Here is a 19,333-nt window from a genome sequence, read left to right as displayed (position 1 = left end):
AGATGGTAAAGTTTGGCAGGGGCAAATCTCGATTTAACATAACTAGGTGAGGCATGGATGGGGATGACCTGAGCAATGCAAGGCCACCAATTCTTCCACAATTTCATTTTTATAGATAACTTCAGCACATTTTTACCTGGGACGTCCCAGTGATCATGTTCTTTATGAAGTCTCTGTGTCCTGGAGCATCGATAATAGTTATGTAGTATTTGGTGGTCTCAAATTTCCAGAGTGAAATGTCAATGGTGATTCCTCTCTCCCTCTCTGCCTTCAGCTTATCCAGCACCCAGGCATACTTGAAGGAACCCTTTCCCATCTGCCAAAACAGAGTGAGGTGAGGGTACAAGGGAGCAGGGTTGGGAGGGTTACTTTTGAAATGTATTCCACAACAGATTACAGAATACATGCTGTAAAATGTTATTTGTAATGTATTCCATTTAGATTATTCAAGGTCAGTAATGTATTCTAAATACTTTGGATTACTTCTTCAGCACTGGATTTTTTCACTTGTTTTGACTATAAAAACACATCAAAAGAAAGTGTTTCATCGCTGTTCAAATGCACTTTGGATCGCATCATTTATATGTATAAATGTTTTCCATCTGAAAGGACTAAATATTAAATGAAACAAATGACAATAAAATGCAAAGTAATCTCTTCAGTAACCACAATACTTTTTGAATGTAACTGTAATCTAATGACCAATTATTTAAATTGTAACTGTAATGGAATACAGTTACTTAAATTTTGTATTGTAAATACGTAATCCTGTTACATGTATTCTGTTACTCCCCAAAACTGCAAGGGAGAATTTCTTGAACATTCATTGCGACCAGTACTTTGATGTGATCATATAGTGTCAAGTACTCTGTGTTGGCCTTTTGAATTTAAACAAAAGCCTACTTAAATGCTTTAAAACAGTGGTGGCACTAATTATCCATAGTGGACCAATTACAAATTTCTGCCTCCACTTTATTAAAAACATTTCAAACTCAAAACATGGACGACTGACTAGTGTGCTACCTGGTGAAACAGAAAGAGAATTTTGTTGTTATTGTGTGACTGATATCCAAAGATAATAAAACTTTTGCAATGTTTTTGCACCAAAAAGTACTCTTTTCTCAGTCACTCGGCTGAGAACACTGTCTTACTCTCTCATACACACAAACGCTCACAGAGAGAGAGAGAGAGAGAGAGAGAGAGAGAGAGAGAGAGAGAGTAACATTCAGAGTTTCAGAAATATTTTGTTGCATAAAGGTGTAAATTGTCTGAATGAAGATGGTATGTAATTTGTTAGAATTTTACAGTAATTACCCATTGATGTTACTCCTGTTTTAACTGTAATAGTGGCCTTGAAGAAAATGCATTTTACTGTGGAAGACAGTAAATGGGTATGAAGAACCTGAGTCCTTATGACATAAAGGTGCTATATGTAATATTTTCACTGTACTAAATCATAAAATGACCATAATATGTAATTAGAGAATTAGAAAAAACATGCTAAGTTGAAATACTGGCTTCTCCGATAACAATGGTACAGCCAGTATATTCTAATTTGAAGTTTGCATTCCGGGTGGAATTTCTGTTTATGTTTTGGCCTGTGTGATCCCGCCCACTCACCAATAGTATTTCGGCACTGTCGGGTTGCCAGATGTGAACAAGTTTGCAAGCAAACAACACTGCGTGCTGCATTCATGGAAGCCAGCACATGAACTGGATCAGAGATAACAGATTATACCTGACCTAAAAAGTCATCTGCATTGTCATCTGTCTAAAAACTGATCATCTTACAGTGTAAAGCTCGTCGCTTGACATTTTCAGTTTCGCTCATTCCTGCTGCATGTCCTTGTACTGGCAACCCGCACGAGCTTTGAGTTTGGGGTGGGGCAGACAACTCTTCAATATTTTGAATTTGGACTGCAGTACACAACGTTTGTTGTCAATCTTACATATAGCACCTTTAAATAGTTTCCATCTTAAATTAAGATTTGAACACCTTGGGTGGAAGTCCCAAGGTGGTGTAGTTGGCTACATCTATTTGATTTTAAGGTAATCATTCTTTTACAAATTCACACCCTCCTCCGCTCGCCACACAAGAATACCAGGAGTTTAAAGGAATATTCCGGATTCAATGCAAGATATGCTAATTTGACAGCATTTGTGGCATAATATGGATTACCACAAAAATACATTTTGACTTGTCCCTTCTCTTTGTTAAAAAAAGTTAAACTCTGGGTTAAAGTGAGGCTACTTATGATGGAAGTAAATGGAGACAATCTGTAAATGTTAGAATACTTGCTGCTTTAAGAGTATAGCCACAAGACGTAAACAATAAGCATGTGTGGCAGGGCGGAGCCGGGTGTGCGGGATCACGGCCTGGCCCCGCCCTCCCACAGCATTTTAACATGATTAACATGTTTTTTTTTTTTTTTTTTTTATATCCAATAATACAACTTGGTTGCCATGATGACCTAACACATAAACCCTGTAATCCCACAAAAATCGCTCACTTAAACGACTTAACCGCTCAAATAATGTGCAAGTTTTAACAGAAGAATTAATGTTAGTGTTTTTATAAAATTAGACATTTCTGTGTGTGCATTACATTTCCTCTAAAAACTGGCCACATTCACTTCCATTGTAAGTGCCTTGCAGAAATCACAGGCCCTTCAAATTTATTAATATCCTAAGGTGTAAAGGCTGCATCACTATGCTACCACATCGGGATGTAAATTCATTTTCACAAAAACCAAATGCATAACCAATGTCATTGTTTAAAATTTACAAAGAAGTTTTTGTAGTAAACATTAAAGCAATGTTGGAATGAAGAAAAAAAAAATGAATATCACTGTATTACCATCCCATCATTAAGCATATTATTGGTAAGAAGATTCAGATTTGCAGTACTGTTAAAATATGTCATCCGAGCAAAGCAGAGATGGCGGCAGATGAGAAGAGAATGAACAAAACAGGGCTTCTTCAATCAATAGGCAATTTTAACAATCCAAGATGGCCGCAACCAAATGCTACCCAGTTCTGACATAGTGGTTCTGACATAATGGATAGTAGGTGAAATTTTTTTTTAATGTCACTCCTCCTGAAACTGATGATGCTCAGTAAATTGAATAAAGCAGCCAATTAACATGGATTCAACAGTCTACTTCATGCACACACAATGTACTGTTCCCAGCATTTTGTTGCATGAGGAACAATTCACTCACTACTACCGCATAGAGAGGTGTCAGTCAAACCCATTGGGATTGTGGCCTTTTACTCAGGTCTACTTATTCTCAGTCTAGTGAATGTCAAGGGAGCCAGAAGTGCTGGGCCAGACTAATGGCTGTTTGCTCCAGAAATCTATTTTATTTTCTTTCAATCTGTAATGGCGCCTTCCAAAAAGAAAATATCTAAATATAACTACAAAGCAATTCTCTCTCTGCTCACCAATGCAAAACCATAAAGAAAGAAAGGCACAGAGTGATGCATGGACAAACTCTGAGATAATTACTCTGCACTTTAAGTAGACTTGAGTTACCTATTATTCAGGACAGACTAACACACCCACAATGCATAATTGAGTTGGCTATTCCAATGAGGTGGTGTAACTCTACTCTCAAATTTGAGAGTAAAAAAGTTAATGTTCTATCACCAAACATAAAGTAATCATACACTCAAAATGCAAGACAAAATTTAACTCCTACCCTCTCAAAATAAAAAAGAAAAGAAGAAGCAAAAACAGGTCTGAAGTCAAATCCACTCCACTTACCTCAGCAGCTTCTTTTTCAAATTTCTCAATGGTTCTTTTGTCAATTCCTCCACACTTATAAATGAGATGGCCAGTGGTGGTGGACTTCCCAGAATCAACATGGCCGATGACCACGATGTTGATGTGGATCTTCTCTTTCCCCATGATCACACAGGGCAGGAAGAGAGAATGGCAATGCCTGGAGTTTCCTTGTGCTCTAGATCAAGTACAGTATTATTATGTGGAACAAAGCCATTTACTGTAATGTTTGACTGACATATCAAGTAAATTGTAGATAGCAGGACAAGCTTTTCTTTATAACAGTAAACACAAGATAACACATAACTTTAGCCATGTGATCTCTTGAAACATCATCAGCAAGACATGACACATTTACTTAAAAAACATTGCATAAGACTCATTTTAGAGAATATATTTTTTATGAAGTTTATATGTTCACTGAGCACATTATTAGGAACATTATGGTACTAATAAAGTATGCCATTGCATCCTCTTCAAGGTTTGAAGTGACCTTATAAGATGCTATTTCCGCTTACTACAATAATAGACGGGTTATCTGAGTCTCTGAACTTTTGAGCCTTTCTGACAGCTCAAAACAGTCTGTCCATTCTCCGTTGACCTCTCTCATCAGTAAGGTGTTTCTGTACAGAGAACAGCCAGTCACTAGATGTTTTTTGTTTTAACAACTCTAGAGACTGTTGTGTGTGAAAATCCCAGGAGATCAGCAGTTATAGAAATACTCAAACATTGGCATGATTGTTGTTGGCACCAACAATCATGCCACGGTCGAAATTACTGAGCTCAAAATGTTCCCCATTCTGTTGGTTGATGTGAACATTATCTGAAGCTGCTGACCCGTATCTACATGATGTTCTGCATTACCTTGCTGCCACATGATTGGTTGATTAGATAATCACATTAATTAGAATGGGAACAGGTGTTGCTAATAAAGTGCTCAGTTAGTGTATTTTCTATACCCCATTGGCAAATAGTTTTCTAGTTTTTAAGCACAAACCACTATAATTTTTTTCTTCATATTTTCTGATAAAAATGTAAAATACATAAACATCCTTTTAAACAAGAAAAAAAATGACATTACATATTATATTATTTTTTTCAGAATAACCTAACAAAAGTTAGTGGGGTTTATGCTTAAAATATGACATACAGTATTGCCAGTGGGGTATGAAACAAACTTGTTTTTCTTACTCTAATGGCAAATAGTTTATGCTTCTTGTTTTAAGCATAAAATGCTCTAAATTTGTTATTTCTCTGGAACTAAGACAAATTATGAAATGTCATTATCCTTCTCATGTAAATGTATCTTGTTAAAAGAATGAGCAGATATTTTTACTGGAAAACTAGACAAAAAAAAAAAAAAAAAAAATACTCAGCAGTGTATTTGTGCATGTACCATATCTTTTTTTATTTTAATATTTATAAAGTTTAGATATACTGTAAAACAAGCTAAAATTACTGTACAAGTAATTAAGGGTATCTCTTATCATTTGTAATTCAGTCATGCCACCTATTTATTGTAATTAATAGCTTTTGACAAACTATAGATAATATGGTACATTACATTTTCAATAATTGCATGTTGACAGTAAAGCCCAGCAGTCTAAACAATAAACATATGCCTTCTTGAACGATGCCAATAATTATGAGTATGGTTAAAGTCTATAATTAAGTAGGATGTTTGTGTCTTCTTACCTGCAGTTGACAGGCACTCTGTGCTCCTGCAATAACTGTGTGCGTAATGAATTCACCCTACTTTGAGACAGCAATGCGGCACTCAAAGTGGGGGCAGGCTGGTGGTGCAGGACTGCAGTGAGACAGCAACAAAAGAGCGGATATGATATGAGAGGAAGAGTAGGGGAGAAGAAGGATTGACGTGGATGAATAGAGCAGTGTGCAGTGACTCAGCAAGATATCTTGGTTCTTCGTTCCATGCATAAAAACCTGATTGGTTGTTTGAAATAAGATGGTTTTACTGAAAACATCCACGTGCTTGTGTCTTCCAGGGTTTGAAATGTGACGCTTCATTACAAATACATAATGTTTTATTATCGTTAACTATTACTTTTACTTTAATTATAAGTTATTATTCTTCAATTAAACAATTTAAACGAATATGATTTGATACATTTGGATGCAATTAGAAAATATTTTTATTTACAGGCCTTAAAATGGGCCTGATCGGTTTCAGATGATTTTCCTTTTTAAAACTGCACATTTTACAAGAAACTTCATGTCAAAAAATGACATTTTGCCCATTCATATTTTGTTCCCATTCAAATTTTAGTAAGGGTTTTTTCATGGGACAAAATGATCAAATAATCAGTATTCCATAATATTCTATGGATGTAAAATGTCAGCTATGCAACAAACTACTGTACAAACAAAAGTTCTCTCTGGATCGTCAGAATTAGTTTTAACATTTATATACATTAAACGCATTAAAAGCCACTGAACTTTCATCTTGTGAAGATATGTTGTAGCATCAGGGACTACATTTGTTTTAAATATCCAAAAATGCATCCAATTTGAGAACCCAATATTTTGAAAAGTGTTTCTTTGTATGAGCTCAACTGAACCTATAATGCAGCAAAGAAACAATAATAATAATAATAAAAAAAATCTTTATTTTTAAAGGGGCATTCGGTAATATTCTTGTTTATGTTGAGGTGACACACAAAAACAGTTACCAATGTCATAGTATAAATTCACAGTCAGCCATTATTAATTTATGCCGCAAGTGAAAGAAACCAGTAACAGGTGATTATTGATATAAAGCAAGTAGTGTTCGGTTGGCAGCGCTCATGAATCTCACAATTGAGAGTTTATATCTCGTAATTTCACACTCACAATTGCAAGATGGAATGTCACAACTTTAGTTCTTGCAATTGCAAGTTTATATGACACAATTGCAAGAAATAAAGTCAGGATTGCCATTTTGTATTTCTTTTTTTATTCTATGGCAGGATCAAGGCATAGTTCTTTTTAAGAAGTTTAGCAATTACATCAGGTTAGTGACTTAGTTCTAGATAGTATATGCAAAGAGAGGACAAGTGAAGCACCAAATGTTTTTCTTTTTTTAAGACTTTCGAAGAGCAATTGGTTTTCCTATGACCTCATATGACCACTTTCAAATGTTTCTTCTGTGTCACCAGGCTGTAAATCACATTTTTTAAAATTTTTAGACTGGAAATTTAGATGAAACACAGCAAAAGTGATCTTCAGAACTGTTTTTAATTAGGGAAATCCACCAGATGTGTTTAACACACATTTGGTCAAATATTTCACACAACCAATAACTCATAAACAGGGCAAATATCAATCACTATTTTGTAAGCGTTTGATCAATGACTGTCTGGTTTCAAACAGTTAATAACACAAGACTAGCTCATCTTTGCAGTGTAAGTTACAAATAAACACTAGTTAATTCTCTGGTCCATCCCGAGAACGTTGGCTCTATGACAACAATAAAATGAAGCTACCACTTAAAATAAAAAATAAAATAAAAAATACAAGAAATACCACAGCTTGCTCTGCTGCCAAACTCAGCTGAGGAAAGCTTATTCATTTTACCCATCAGTCTAGTCTTATCCTACATGAACACCAAAGGCTTTCCTTTCTCTAAATTTCTGCCGTCTCTATCTGGGAACAGCTCTGAATGCTTAAAGCAGAAGAACGCCTCACAGTGAATCCCCGGACTGAAGAAAACACACCTGAACATCAGATATTCTTTGCACACCATGTCACTAACATTTTTACATTTGCGCTACAATGACCAATATTAGCTAAACCTCTCTCAACACTTTTGATCAGTCAGTCCTTGCAAATGTCTGATGGCCCAAGACTTCCTGCTGCAAGCTGCGTCTATGTCCTGCGGCGCTTGGCTCCTCCAGGGCTGGAGGGATTGCTGGAGTTCATCACCTTCTCCACAGCTCGGTTCCTCTTCCTCTTTTCCCCGGCTGCTTCTTTGGACCCAGTGCCAGTCTCACCTGAGCCCCCCCTCTCTGTCCGCTCTCTCTCTTTCTCACGCCCGCAGCTCTTCACGGAGGAATTGCTGCCTGACGAAGGGAGAGGGAGGAAACGAAAAAGAAGGGTGGGATAAGGGAACACAAATAACAGAACAGTTACATATCATTAATGAAGAAATTAGCAAATGTATTTCCATCATGACATAACTGCAACCTATGATATTTGCAGTTTATCTTATTTTTTTTGAGAGAGAGATATTCCACCAAACAAAATCATCATATTTCCTTACAATAACAATTGCTCATTGAAAGGACATGTTTTACAGACTGACTTTACAGGAGTTTCAAAATGACAGCACCATTTGTGTACTTAGGGATACAAGAGAATCAGTAGATGTTTTTTGAAACCCAAACACTTCAGTTATACCTCATGAAAACTCACTGCTCCAAAATGTACTGATTTCTCACAAGATAAGGCACTTTTGACAAATCCTTGATCACTATATCACCTAATGATTCCCTTCAAGGTTATTTCATAACTGATTTCACACAAGCCGTGAATCAGATTTGTGCTCCATTCAGAATTAAGGCAATTCAATTACAATTCAATACCTGAAATACAAGACGTGGAATTGCAATTCAAAATTGACAAAGCAGATTTAATTAGGATGCTATTGTCAAAGGACTCCTTTAAGTTTTAAGAAATCTTTAAGAATTACACTGCTCCAAAAAATTAAGGGAACACTTAAAATCACACATCGGATCTCAATGAACAAAATATATTGAATATCAAAATCTCTACTGTACATTGTGCAATTTGTTGAGAACAAAATGATGCAACAACGATCAATGGAAACCAAACAATAATTGTAAACAATTGAAATCACAGGCTGTTCCAACTTGCGTTATTTTCATCAAGGCAACTCATAATATGACTCAGTAGTGTGTATGGCTCCCACATGCCTGTATGCACTCAAGACAACGTCTGGGCATGCTCCTGATGAGACGGCAGATGGTGTCCTGGGGGATCGCCTCCCAGACCTGGATCAGGGCATCAGTGAGCTCCTGTACAGTTTGAGGCTCTACTTGGCGGTGTCGGATGGTCAATGGCATCAATGCCTTCCGTTATCCAGGAACTGCCTACACACTCTAGCCACATGAGGCCGGATATTGTCCTGCACCAATAGCAGCCCAGGGCCCACTGCACCAGCATAAGGTCTGAAGATGGGTCTGAGGATTTCATCCCAGTACCTAACAGCAGTCTGGGTACCATTGGCTAGCATGTGGAGGTCTGTGTGACTCTTCAGGATATGCCTCCCTAGACCATCACTGACCCACTGCCAAACCGGTCATGCCTGATGATGTTGCAGGCAGCATAACATTCATCATGGCGTCTACAGACTCCTTCACGTTTGTCACATGTGCTCAGTGTGAACCTGCTCTCATCTGTGAAGAGAACGGCGTGCCAATAGCGGACCTGCCAATTCTTGTGTTCTCTGGAGAATGCCAATCGAGCTGCATGGTGCTGGGCTGTGAGCATAGGTCCCATTAGAGGACATGTAGTCGGTTTCTGACAGTTTGGTCAGATAAGTGCACACCAGTAGCCCACTGGAGGTCATTTTGTAGGGCTCTGGCAGTGCTCCTCCTCACACAAAGGAGCAGATACCGGTCCTGCTGCTGGGTTGATGCCCTTCTATGGATCTATCCAGCTCTCCTCATGTAATGGCCCATCTCTTGGTATCTCCTCCATGCTCTTGAGACTGTACTGGGAGACACAGCAAAACTTCTGCGATGGCACATATGGATGTGCCATCCTGGAGGAGCTGGACAACCTGTGCAACCTGAATGGGCTGCAGGTACCACCTAATGCTACCAATAGTGACAAGGACACTAGCAAAATGCAAAACTAGAGATGAATCAGTCAGGAAGAATAAGAAGAGAGCAATTGTCTGACCACCACCAGCAAAACCATTCCCTTTTGGGGAGTTGTCTTGCTTTTGCCTCTCCAGTGCACCTGTTGTCACATTCTATTGCACCAAAAGAGGTGACATTGATTCACAATTGCTTAGGCTTCCTAACTGGACAGATTGATATCCCTGAAGTTTAATTGACATTGTGTTATACTGTAATGATTATGTGTTCCCTTAATGTTTTTGAGCAGTGTATCTTATGGCACTTTTCCACTGCACGTTTCGGTTTGACTCGACTCGTCATAGTTGCGCCACCTCAACTGCCGTGACATCATCTTAAACTAGACACAAACATTACTGACCATAAACAATAACACGACCACTAGCTGTTAGCTACTGGCTCATAGTGCTGCATAAAGCAGTTGTTGCATGGTGATTTTAATTAAGTATAACAGTTAAATTGGCCTGGTTGTTTTAGAAGCAAGCTTTCCAATAGCTGGTCAACTAAATAAAGTGAGGCTGTCAAGCAGAATATAAAGTTAACATAACAAAATGTACCAGCATTTGAAAGAAAGTCATACACATCTGAGATGGCATGAAGGGTGAGTAAATGATAAGAGAATTTTCATTTTTGGGTGAACTGTCCCTTTAAGTTTTAAGAATTATTAAATTCTTACAATATAATAAGCGGCTTTAGAATACAATGTATTGTTTACTACCATATTATTGATCATAAGTCAATCATTGTCATACAGTTCACAGCAATCCATTTCACAAGTGAATTTGTCAATCAGTTGGAGATTTATTATGAGGGCTTGTTTAAGAGCCCGTCAATTTACACCTACATCAGACATCTCGGGTGTGTTGCGTCATAAACATAAAATGTTTAGTTCACTGTTTCAAGTTAAATATAGTTTAATACTCAATCTTTAAACACACCTTGAGATCCCATAGTTCGCATTTGTGCTCCTTCAAGTGTTTTGAACACAAGACTGTAACGCATGTCTGTGTTGTGGGTTGTTTTCTTCACTGTATAAACTGTGCGTTGCTCATACAGCTGAAATTTCACTTACTGCCCTCTGGAGTAAACAGGTGGTATTACAAGCGTGCATTTCTCAGGAATCTTCCTTATTATGGTGCGATTAATTGCGTACATTTTTTGAACGCGTTATTTTTTGTCAAATTAAATCGCACTGAATTAACGCATTAACGACAGCCCGAATTATTATAATTTGTAAACAAATAATGATAATAATAATATATTATAAAAGTAATACATCTCAATTGTGCATCTTTAACGTTTAAATTCTGAAATCTCCAGAAAGTCCTGTAAGTGTGTCTGTTTGTAGGCAAGTTCACAGTAGTATAATTTGCTTATTCAAATTCTGGTAAAATGCACCTTCAGTGCCATTCTAAATGCATATTATAAGTGAATATTGAGTAGTGTTCAAATGTTGCACACTGCGTGATGGCTAATATTAGCCATTAGTGTGTGTAAGCAGAGCACTGCTATTCAAAAATGCATGCATTTTATACATTTACTTATTAAACACATCCTTTTGTGATTCACAGAGCTATTGCACGTCTTCAAGTGGATTTAAATAAAATGCACGAGTCATATGAACAATTTTAATTGTGTTTTTATGGTTCTTTTATGTAATTTTTTGATCTGGACAGTAACGAACATGACTAAAAAAACAGTATCAGATTTGGATCGGGCTCGTTGGACCGATACCCGATCCATCTAAAAGCTTCAGTATTGGAGCCGATACCAATCCAGCGCATCCCTAATAAAGGGATTCTTATCCCTTTGTGGATTCCGTTTATAATCACCACAGCTTGATTCAATCCGAGACTTTGAATTCAAGCTGGCATGTGAAAGGTGTGTGCATAGGGATATTCACAATTACCCAATAGTGACGGTCATCATTCAATTTCGGGGACAAAAGCATAGTTTAGAGGCTGCAGTTATTCTCCATTTTACCCATCCACTAATCTTGGTACAAATTGGCTGGCATTTACTGCTTTATTGAGGGAAATCTGCGTGGATGGGTCCTGTAAGAGGTTCGGTGAGTGGTTTGCGATGCACAGGCTGGGGAGGAGGAGCCGGGGTCATCTACATCAGCTCCATGTCAGGGGGACGTAAGGGAGAGGGAAGTGCCGGCTTCCCTTTACCTTAGAGTATTCCCTGCAGGGGATTTCCCTACGGAGCAGATTCGAGATGAGACCCTTAGGCACGCCTTTGATCAAGTGAAAGTGATTGATGGTCAACATCTCCAGCCAGATATTGCACTCGCAATGACTAATTGTATCAAGTGACACGAAGCTCTGACCAAGGAAAATACAACCCAATTGTTAGTACCAAAGAGCCATAGGGAAATGTCATTCCAGATGGCTCATTATAATCTGATGGCGGGCCACTTAGGGCAGGATAAACACTGTACCGTCTAATGGCCCATTTCTATTGGCCGGGCATTCAAGGGGATGTTCGCAAATGGTGTACGGCATGCCGAGAATGTCAGCTGGTGAATCCACTGGCCACCCCAAGAGTGCCATTGCACCCCCTTTCCTTGATCGAGGTCCTCTTCAAACAAATTAGCATGGATCTCGTCGGATCATTAGAGCGGACGACACGAGGGCATTACTTTGTGTTGGTTTTGGTGGACTATGCAACATAATATCCGGAAGCAGTGCCTCTGCGCAACATCTCAGCATGTAGTGTTGCGAAGAAGCTCTTCAGAATTATCTCCTGAGTGGGGATTCTGAAACAAATCCTCACTGATCACATTTATGTCACATACACTATGCAAACTGTCCGAATTATTGGGGACTAAATCGATTCTGACCTTTTTGGAGCTTTTATAACCCCCAAACAGACAGCTTGGTCAAATGATTTAATCAGACACTAAAGAATATGATTCATAAGTTCGTGCACATAGACGCTCGAAACTGGGACAAGTGGTTCGATCCCCTATTATTTGCAGTACGAGAGGTCCTGCAATCCTCCACAGGGTTTTCCCCATTCAAATGATGGTATGTTCAACCGTGCGGCGTGCTCGACGTCCTATGGGAAAATTGGGAGGAGGGACCTTCAAACAGCAAACACAAAATTCAATATGTTCATGACCTGAGAGCAAAACTCCACACATTGGGGCAATTAACACAGGAGAATTTGCTCCAGGCTCAAGAATGTCAGATCCGGCTGTATAATAGGTGTACTCAGCAACGTGAATTAGCACCGGGAGATAAAGTCCTTGCATTACTCCCCACATTGAGCTCTAAATTACTTGCCAAGTGGCAACGGCCCTTTGAGGTCACACGGCGAGTTGGGGAAATTTAGGTTAAACGAACGGGTAGAGCAGGAGAACATCAGATTTACCACTTAAAACCATGGAGAGAGGTGGTCCCCTTGACATTGGCAAAGGTGGTTCTGGAGATGGAGGAGCTCAGACCGGAGGTGAACATAAAAGTCACTGATCGAGTCACGCCAGTCGCTTGCAGAGACCACCGCTCACCATCACAAGTCACAGAGGATGCAAGGAGAATTCTCTCTCCCTTTTATCTTGCAGATGGATGCATCGAACAGGGGGTTGAGAGTGGTACTGTCCCAGATGGTGGAGGGGGAGGAATGCCCTTTGCTGTACATTAGCTGCAAGCTCTCGATGAGAGAGACTAAGTACAGCACAATCGAGGAGTGTTTGGCCATCAAGTGGGCAGCACCCCAGGGATGTGCTTTCCCCCTCTGTTCGGACATGCCCCACTCAAGTGGCTCATCACATGAAAGATGCCAACACACAGATAACCCATTGTAGCTCTACAGCCTTCTAAGTTCAAGGTGGTCCACAGGGCAGGGGCGCAGATGGTTGTTGCGTATTTCTTCTCCAGAAACTTTTTACCTCTAATATTTTTTTCTTATGTAAAATAAAGTACTACCAAATTTCTGTTTAGTTTCAGTTTCCGTATTTTGAATGGTTTATAATATGGTATCAAGTAGGCATGGGCACTCGGACGTGGCAGAAATGATCGATCATGAAAGCGATCGATGGTGATCATGCATGATGTGACTTTTCACTCAATTCAAATTTCAGTGACTATTACCTGACAACTAAACACAAATGTTTTAAAGCAGGAGCATATTTTAATTTTGAGATTGATTACGTTGTGGTTTTGAGGGGTACATTGATTTTCAGAGACATCTCATAGCAACCCAACTGCTATACGACGCAGCAATACTATCGATATGTTACGATATTCAAAAGTGTCATTAACCGTGTTTTGAACACCTGTCTCTGCAAAAGGTTTGCTAAACATGTTTTATTATCATTTAACATAAGAACTTTGACTAGTTAATTGATATTATTTAATAAAAGTAAATGTTTGACACAGAGTGTAAACCTCCATGCCCTGGGTGCCGAAATGTTTGCATGACATAACACCTGCATCTCAACGAAATAGGAGTTGAGGATTTCCGCACAAATTTACAAATTTGAAGTCTGATTTAGTGTCATTTCGTTGCACTTTCCCCAGTTGAAAGGTGGAAATTCCGACTCTCCGAGTTGAATGGAATGCTTAATGAATCATCACAGCAACAACCACACGGAGCATCGCAGCTTTCCCCAGAGGAGCGAACACTTGGGGAGACACACACACACCAGACGTGTGGCAGTGGACTCAACGCGCTGAAGCAATGCATATACAGAAAGCGAGTGTTTCAAACAGCTAGACAGACCTCAGCGAAATGGAACAGAATGCACCGACTGAACCTCAACTTAACACACATATTAAAAACGTGATGTTACGGCATCTCCTGTTAAGCCAACCGTGATTTGAAAATAGACTATTCAGACAGTCACTAAAAAAAACGGATGTGTGTTTACTAAGATTACTACGGTAACCTCAAGGAAGAAGAGACAGACGCACATTGTGCCCATTCTTTCATTGTGCTGGGCAGTTAATCTGCCCATAATGACAAAATATGATGCATTATATATTGATTATGCAATCTTTTGTACATTTTGTAACAGATTATAGTATAACAGCCTATAATAATGAATAGACCATACACTGGAACATCAAGACGTAATGCAGCAGCCAAAGACGTTTGTCAGACATGTTATTATAAATACAGTTATGTACATGTCATTGCCCTCGAGTACTCGATGAGACAATTAGTACTTAGTCTGAGTACTCGAGTAGACAACAAGACCAAAATGCCCATCCCTGCTATCAAGAGAACAAAGTCACAGACACAATCATTACTTGAAATATCCAAGTTTAAGTCTTTCCACATAACGCGTTAACTAATATTTCTCAAATCTAACAAAGCTGTCATGTCAAGAGCAATTAATAGCTAGGTTGTTGTTGTTGAACAAACCTGTCGAGACAAATCCTTAACATGCCATGCTTCAGATACACCCCACCCATGCACTGAACATAAAAAAAAAGAGAAAGTGTAGGAAGGATTGCAAAAGAAAGACGGAAAGAAAGACGCACATGGTCAGAGGTCTCTGAAGGCTGTATAAAGAGGCCTCTGGTAATGAGCTGGTCTGTACGGAGTTTTGGAACAGAGTGAAACGTTTTCTTCTGTCCATACCTCGCAAAATCCTGGCCAGCCATACTGGGAACCAGACCTTTAAAAATGAGACACAAATGACCAGTGTGAGCCACGCTGTGCTTCACGCTAACGGAAGAACGATCCAGAAAAAAACTAAAAAAGTGATGCAAGCTTTAAAAGACGGCTTATGTCAGAGAGAGAGAAAAATAAAAAGAGAGGGAAAGGAAAAAAGATAAGGGTGAGTACATGAGAGAAATAAAGAGAGAAGGAGAAGAGAACCTTCTTCATGGGTAGCAGGAGGGTCACTCTCTTCTTTGTATTCCTCTTTCACATCATCCTCAGATCCCACTTTACCTGTGCAAAGACATTAAAGAGCATTTAATGATCAGTAAAACCAAACAGAACAAGTAATAATCACGTAACAAAGAAGCAAAGAGCAGCTCACCTTCTTTGACATCTTGTATGATCTCTTCAGGCAGCACAAAGCTCTTTTCAGAGTTTGGAAAGGGGAGTATTTCTGATTCATGCTGCAGTAACAAAATGCAATTATTTAATTAGCTTTGAACTCCTGACTCCTGTAAACTTTATCTCTGTGGGGTTAAAATTAGGGATGTCCTGAAACCATTTTTTGGAGAATGAGTACTTACCATACTTTTTTTTTCCGTTCTCTACAATGCTGATACCTGTTGTTTCTGAATTGCATTTTTTAAGTTTATTTAAATTTTATCATCAAAATGATGTCTAAATAAATGAATTCATTAAAACTTTAAATCAACTGAAAATAAAGCAATTCATTTTCAACATATTGTATTATTTTTACCAAATGAAGTGCTTTTATACAAAGTCTCACAGTACAAGTTATTTTTGTCAAATAAAGTGCTGCATAACAGAGCCTCAGAGATGTGAGATTGTTACAATTGATTTACTATTATTATTTTCATTGGTATTAGTATTACAGCGAATTTCGTGATGTACTGTATTTCTGTGACATTTCTTATTTTGATGGAAAATTTATTTTGGAGAGAGTTTCTGTGTGTTTTTAGAAACTTCTCGCCTCCGGAAAAGTAGGTAGCTACATGACTTCGGGTGCTTTCCAATCAAAAGAGATCAGCCCTATGCCCTATTATCTTCATAACTTTACAATACACTGTGAGAGCTTTGGAGGGCTGAAAGGTTTTGGGCTCAAAAATAAGTTAATTCAGAACTCAACGTTTAAGTAATTTGTATTGGAAATTCTGTATGAAGCAATCTTACAGCATGGTTATCGTGATTGTTCTCCTTCGGAGGCTGAGTTGTGCCATTTGGATCGCAGGGTGGGTGTAATTTTTAAACTGCAAAAAGTTGCTATTTAATTAAATAAATATGTAGTCTGTATATGCCTCATGCTACAAAGTGCTCGCTGTCATCAACTACAAACAGAGTGAGAACAGCTGGCTTCATGCATTCACTTTAAAGCATGCAGCATGTACAAACTACACATTTATCTCAATATATTCATCACATTAGGACATAATGTAATCCTAATTTGTGTGCTAAATGTTTACACAATAGCGTTAATTCGTCATAAACAACAGATGGTAAAGGTTTTTGGTATCACTGCATTTTTACGAATTTGAGTACAAAGACAAGAGAGCAGTATCAGACACTATTTCGATACCAGTATCGGGACATCCCTAGTTAAAATGAATGATCAGCTGATTTAGCCAATGCAGAGTGGACATAATTATTACAAAATCTAATAATAGCAAATGATACACACAAATTGTTACATTCCATCATGAATATTTGAGAACAGGAAATGTGTACTCTGATGGTCATTTTATTAATCACAAAAAAACTAAAATCTCAGAATGGCCTGATATCATCTGATTAATCGCCATCACTAACAAAAACATTTGATAGACAGACAGATAGATAGATAGTGAGGCTACGTTCTGTATATTGTATGGAAAAAAACAAAACAATTGCATAATAAATCAACCTGATATGTGCAATAGAGTGGAAATAATAAATAAAGAGGGAAAATGTAAGAAGGTAAATTAAATAAATCCGTTTATTCGTGTCTTACCAGCGCTTGCATGTCATACATGGTGCTGAGGTGATCCCAGATGACTTTAGATGACACTTGCCTGCCGATGTTTTGACTGAACTTATCACGAATACAGATCATGTGGAAATGACGATTCACTCCTGGAAATATTGCACAAGCTTTATCTTACAGCTATTTGACTGGCAAAAACATTTGCTGTTGTTGTAAATTAGCCTAGCCTAGCATGCTAGTTTGCAGCCTAGCAAATATTTACGTGCCAAAAGTCAAACTGATCAACTCTCTCCAAAATTCAAAACAACAATTAACCATTAATACTATTTTTTGACGGAACAATTGACAAAATTTCTCAATTTTTTAAGAAAGCCATGGTACTGTAGGTGCGCTTCTTCAAATGGCGGTTGGACTCGATAATGTTAAAGATCATTAAGATAAATGAATGCCAGATTCTCAATTTATAGATTATAATCATGGTAATTATATAGTCACGATTTAAGACATAATTATAAGGCAGGACCCTTATGAAGAGCACATGGTCTTGTTTACAGTGTAGTTTGCTGCGTTTCATGTGCAGTCTGACATTGAGAGATCAGGGTTATTTACATCAAAGTCTTCAATTTCGTCTTACCTACAGGTTTGTGGCCCAGCATTGCGTGAAAAAGACACACTTCTACTTCTTGACTCCATACTATTGATTCTTCGGCGGTACATATGGCCGTTTCTGCTTGTTTCTCTTCGGATGGCACAATCTCCGCTTCCCCCATGTTTCTTCAGTGATACACACACAGACTCACTGGCGCCCCCTGCCGCTCTATAGTGTATAACATCATCTATATTTACAGTGTACAGGTCAAGTCAAGTGGTTTTTATTGTCGTTTCAATCATATACAGTTAGTACAGTACACAGTGAAACGAGACACCGTTCCTCCAGGACCATGGTGCTACATAAAACAACATAGGAAATACACAGAACCACTTGAGACTACACAACTAAATAATATTTCTACATAATATTTCTACATAAAGTGCACATGCAAACGTGTGCAAAAAAGTACGGGAGAGTACAATAAATTGCTAAAAGGAACAGGACAATAGACACAGTAAGAGACAGTGCAGCGCCAACCAGTACACATTTGTAATGAATAGTGCAAAAAAGATTACACTTTCTAAAATGCTAAATGTAAACATAACATACTATGAAATAGTGTTCTATGGACATAGCAGTTATTGAGATAGCAGCCAAGTAAAGTGACACAGTTAAAGTGCAACTCAGGACATGTGCACAAGTTGGATGGTGTACAGGTGTGTGTGTGTGTGTGTGTGTGTGTGTGAGTGTGTATTTATCACTTTGTGGGGACCAAATGTCCCCATAAGGATAGTAAAACCCGAAATTTTGACCTTGTGGGGACATATTGTCGGTCCCCATGAGGAAAACAGCTTATAAATCATACTAAATTATGTTTTTTGAAAATGTAAAAATGCAGAAAGTTTTCTGTGAGGGTTAGGTTTAGGGGTAGGGTTAGGTTTAGGGTATAGAATATAAAGTTTGTACAGTATAAAAACCATTATGTCTATGGAAAGTCCCCATAAAACATGGAAACACAACATGTGTGTGTGTGTGTGTGTGTGTGTGTGTGTGTGTGTGTGTGTGTGTGTGTGTGTGTGTGTGTAGTCCAGTCTCTGAGTATTGAGGAGTCTGATGGCTTGGGGAAGAAGCTGTTACACAGTCTGGCCGTGAGGGCCCGAATGCTTCGGTACCTCTTGCCAGATGGCAGGAGGGTGAAGAGTTTGTGTGAGGGGTGTGTGGAGTCATCCACAATGCTGGTTGCTTTGCGGATGCAGCTTTTGTGTAAATGTCATTGATGAAGGGAAGAGAGACCCCGATGATCTTCTCAGCTGTCCTCACTATCCTCTGCAGGGCTTTGCGATCCGAAACGGTGCAAGTCCCAAACCAGGCAGTGATGCAGCTGCTCAGGATGCTCTCAATAGTCCCTCTATAGAATGTAGTGAGGATAGGGGGTGGGAGATGTGCTTTCCTCAGCCTTCGAAGAAAGTAGAGACGCTGCTGGG

The 19,333-nt window shown here is 38.6% G+C and overlaps 2 protein-coding genes across 3 annotated transcripts in view; both read right to left on the bottom strand.

Annotated features, from left to right (window-relative positions):
• LOC127628760 (elongation factor 1-alpha 2-like) overlaps window positions 1-5,631 on the bottom strand; it is a 29,221-nt gene extending 23,590 nt beyond the window's left edge. The window contains exons 1-3 of the mRNA XM_052105621.1: window positions 5,480-5,631; window positions 3,767-3,962; window positions 137-316 (exon numbers count right to left, since the gene is read on the bottom strand). Coding sequence (XP_051961581.1) covers window positions 137-316; window positions 3,767-3,910 — 324 coding nt within the window. The 5' untranslated portion in view covers window positions 3,911-3,962; window positions 5,480-5,631. The remainder of the gene's footprint in view (window positions 1-136; window positions 317-3,766; window positions 3,963-5,479) is intronic.
• A 795-nt stretch (window positions 5,632-6,426) lies between these two features.
• Window positions 6,427-18,037, bottom strand: mrgbp (MRG/MORF4L binding protein). Of its 2 annotated transcripts, none has more exons than XM_052106467.1 (5): window positions 17,892-18,037; window positions 17,285-17,406; window positions 15,662-15,743; window positions 15,496-15,570; window positions 6,427-7,842 (listed from the first exon to the last, which is right to left on the bottom strand). In XM_052106467.1, exons 1-5 carry the CDS (start codon window positions 18,025-18,027, stop codon window positions 7,649-7,651), a joined length of 609 nt encoding a protein of 202 aa, XP_051962427.1. In that variant the 5' UTR covers window positions 18,028-18,037; the 3' UTR covers window positions 6,427-7,648. The 2 variants fall into 2 exon arrangements, with proteins under 2 accessions (XP_051962427.1, XP_051962426.1); XM_052106466.1 differs by lacking the exon at window positions 6,427-7,842 and adding an exon at window positions 13,810-15,292.
• Window positions 18,038-19,333: the final 1,296 nt, after the last annotated feature.

The sequence above is a fragment of the Xyrauchen texanus genome, chromosome 35 (assembly GCF_025860055.1).
Source record: "Xyrauchen texanus isolate HMW12.3.18 chromosome 35, RBS_HiC_50CHRs, whole genome shotgun sequence".
NCBI classification, from domain to species: Eukaryota; Metazoa; Chordata; class Actinopteri; order Cypriniformes; family Catostomidae; genus Xyrauchen; species Xyrauchen texanus.
Note: the sequence above shows the minus strand (reverse complement) of the source record. Positions and strands in the feature narration are given on the sequence as shown.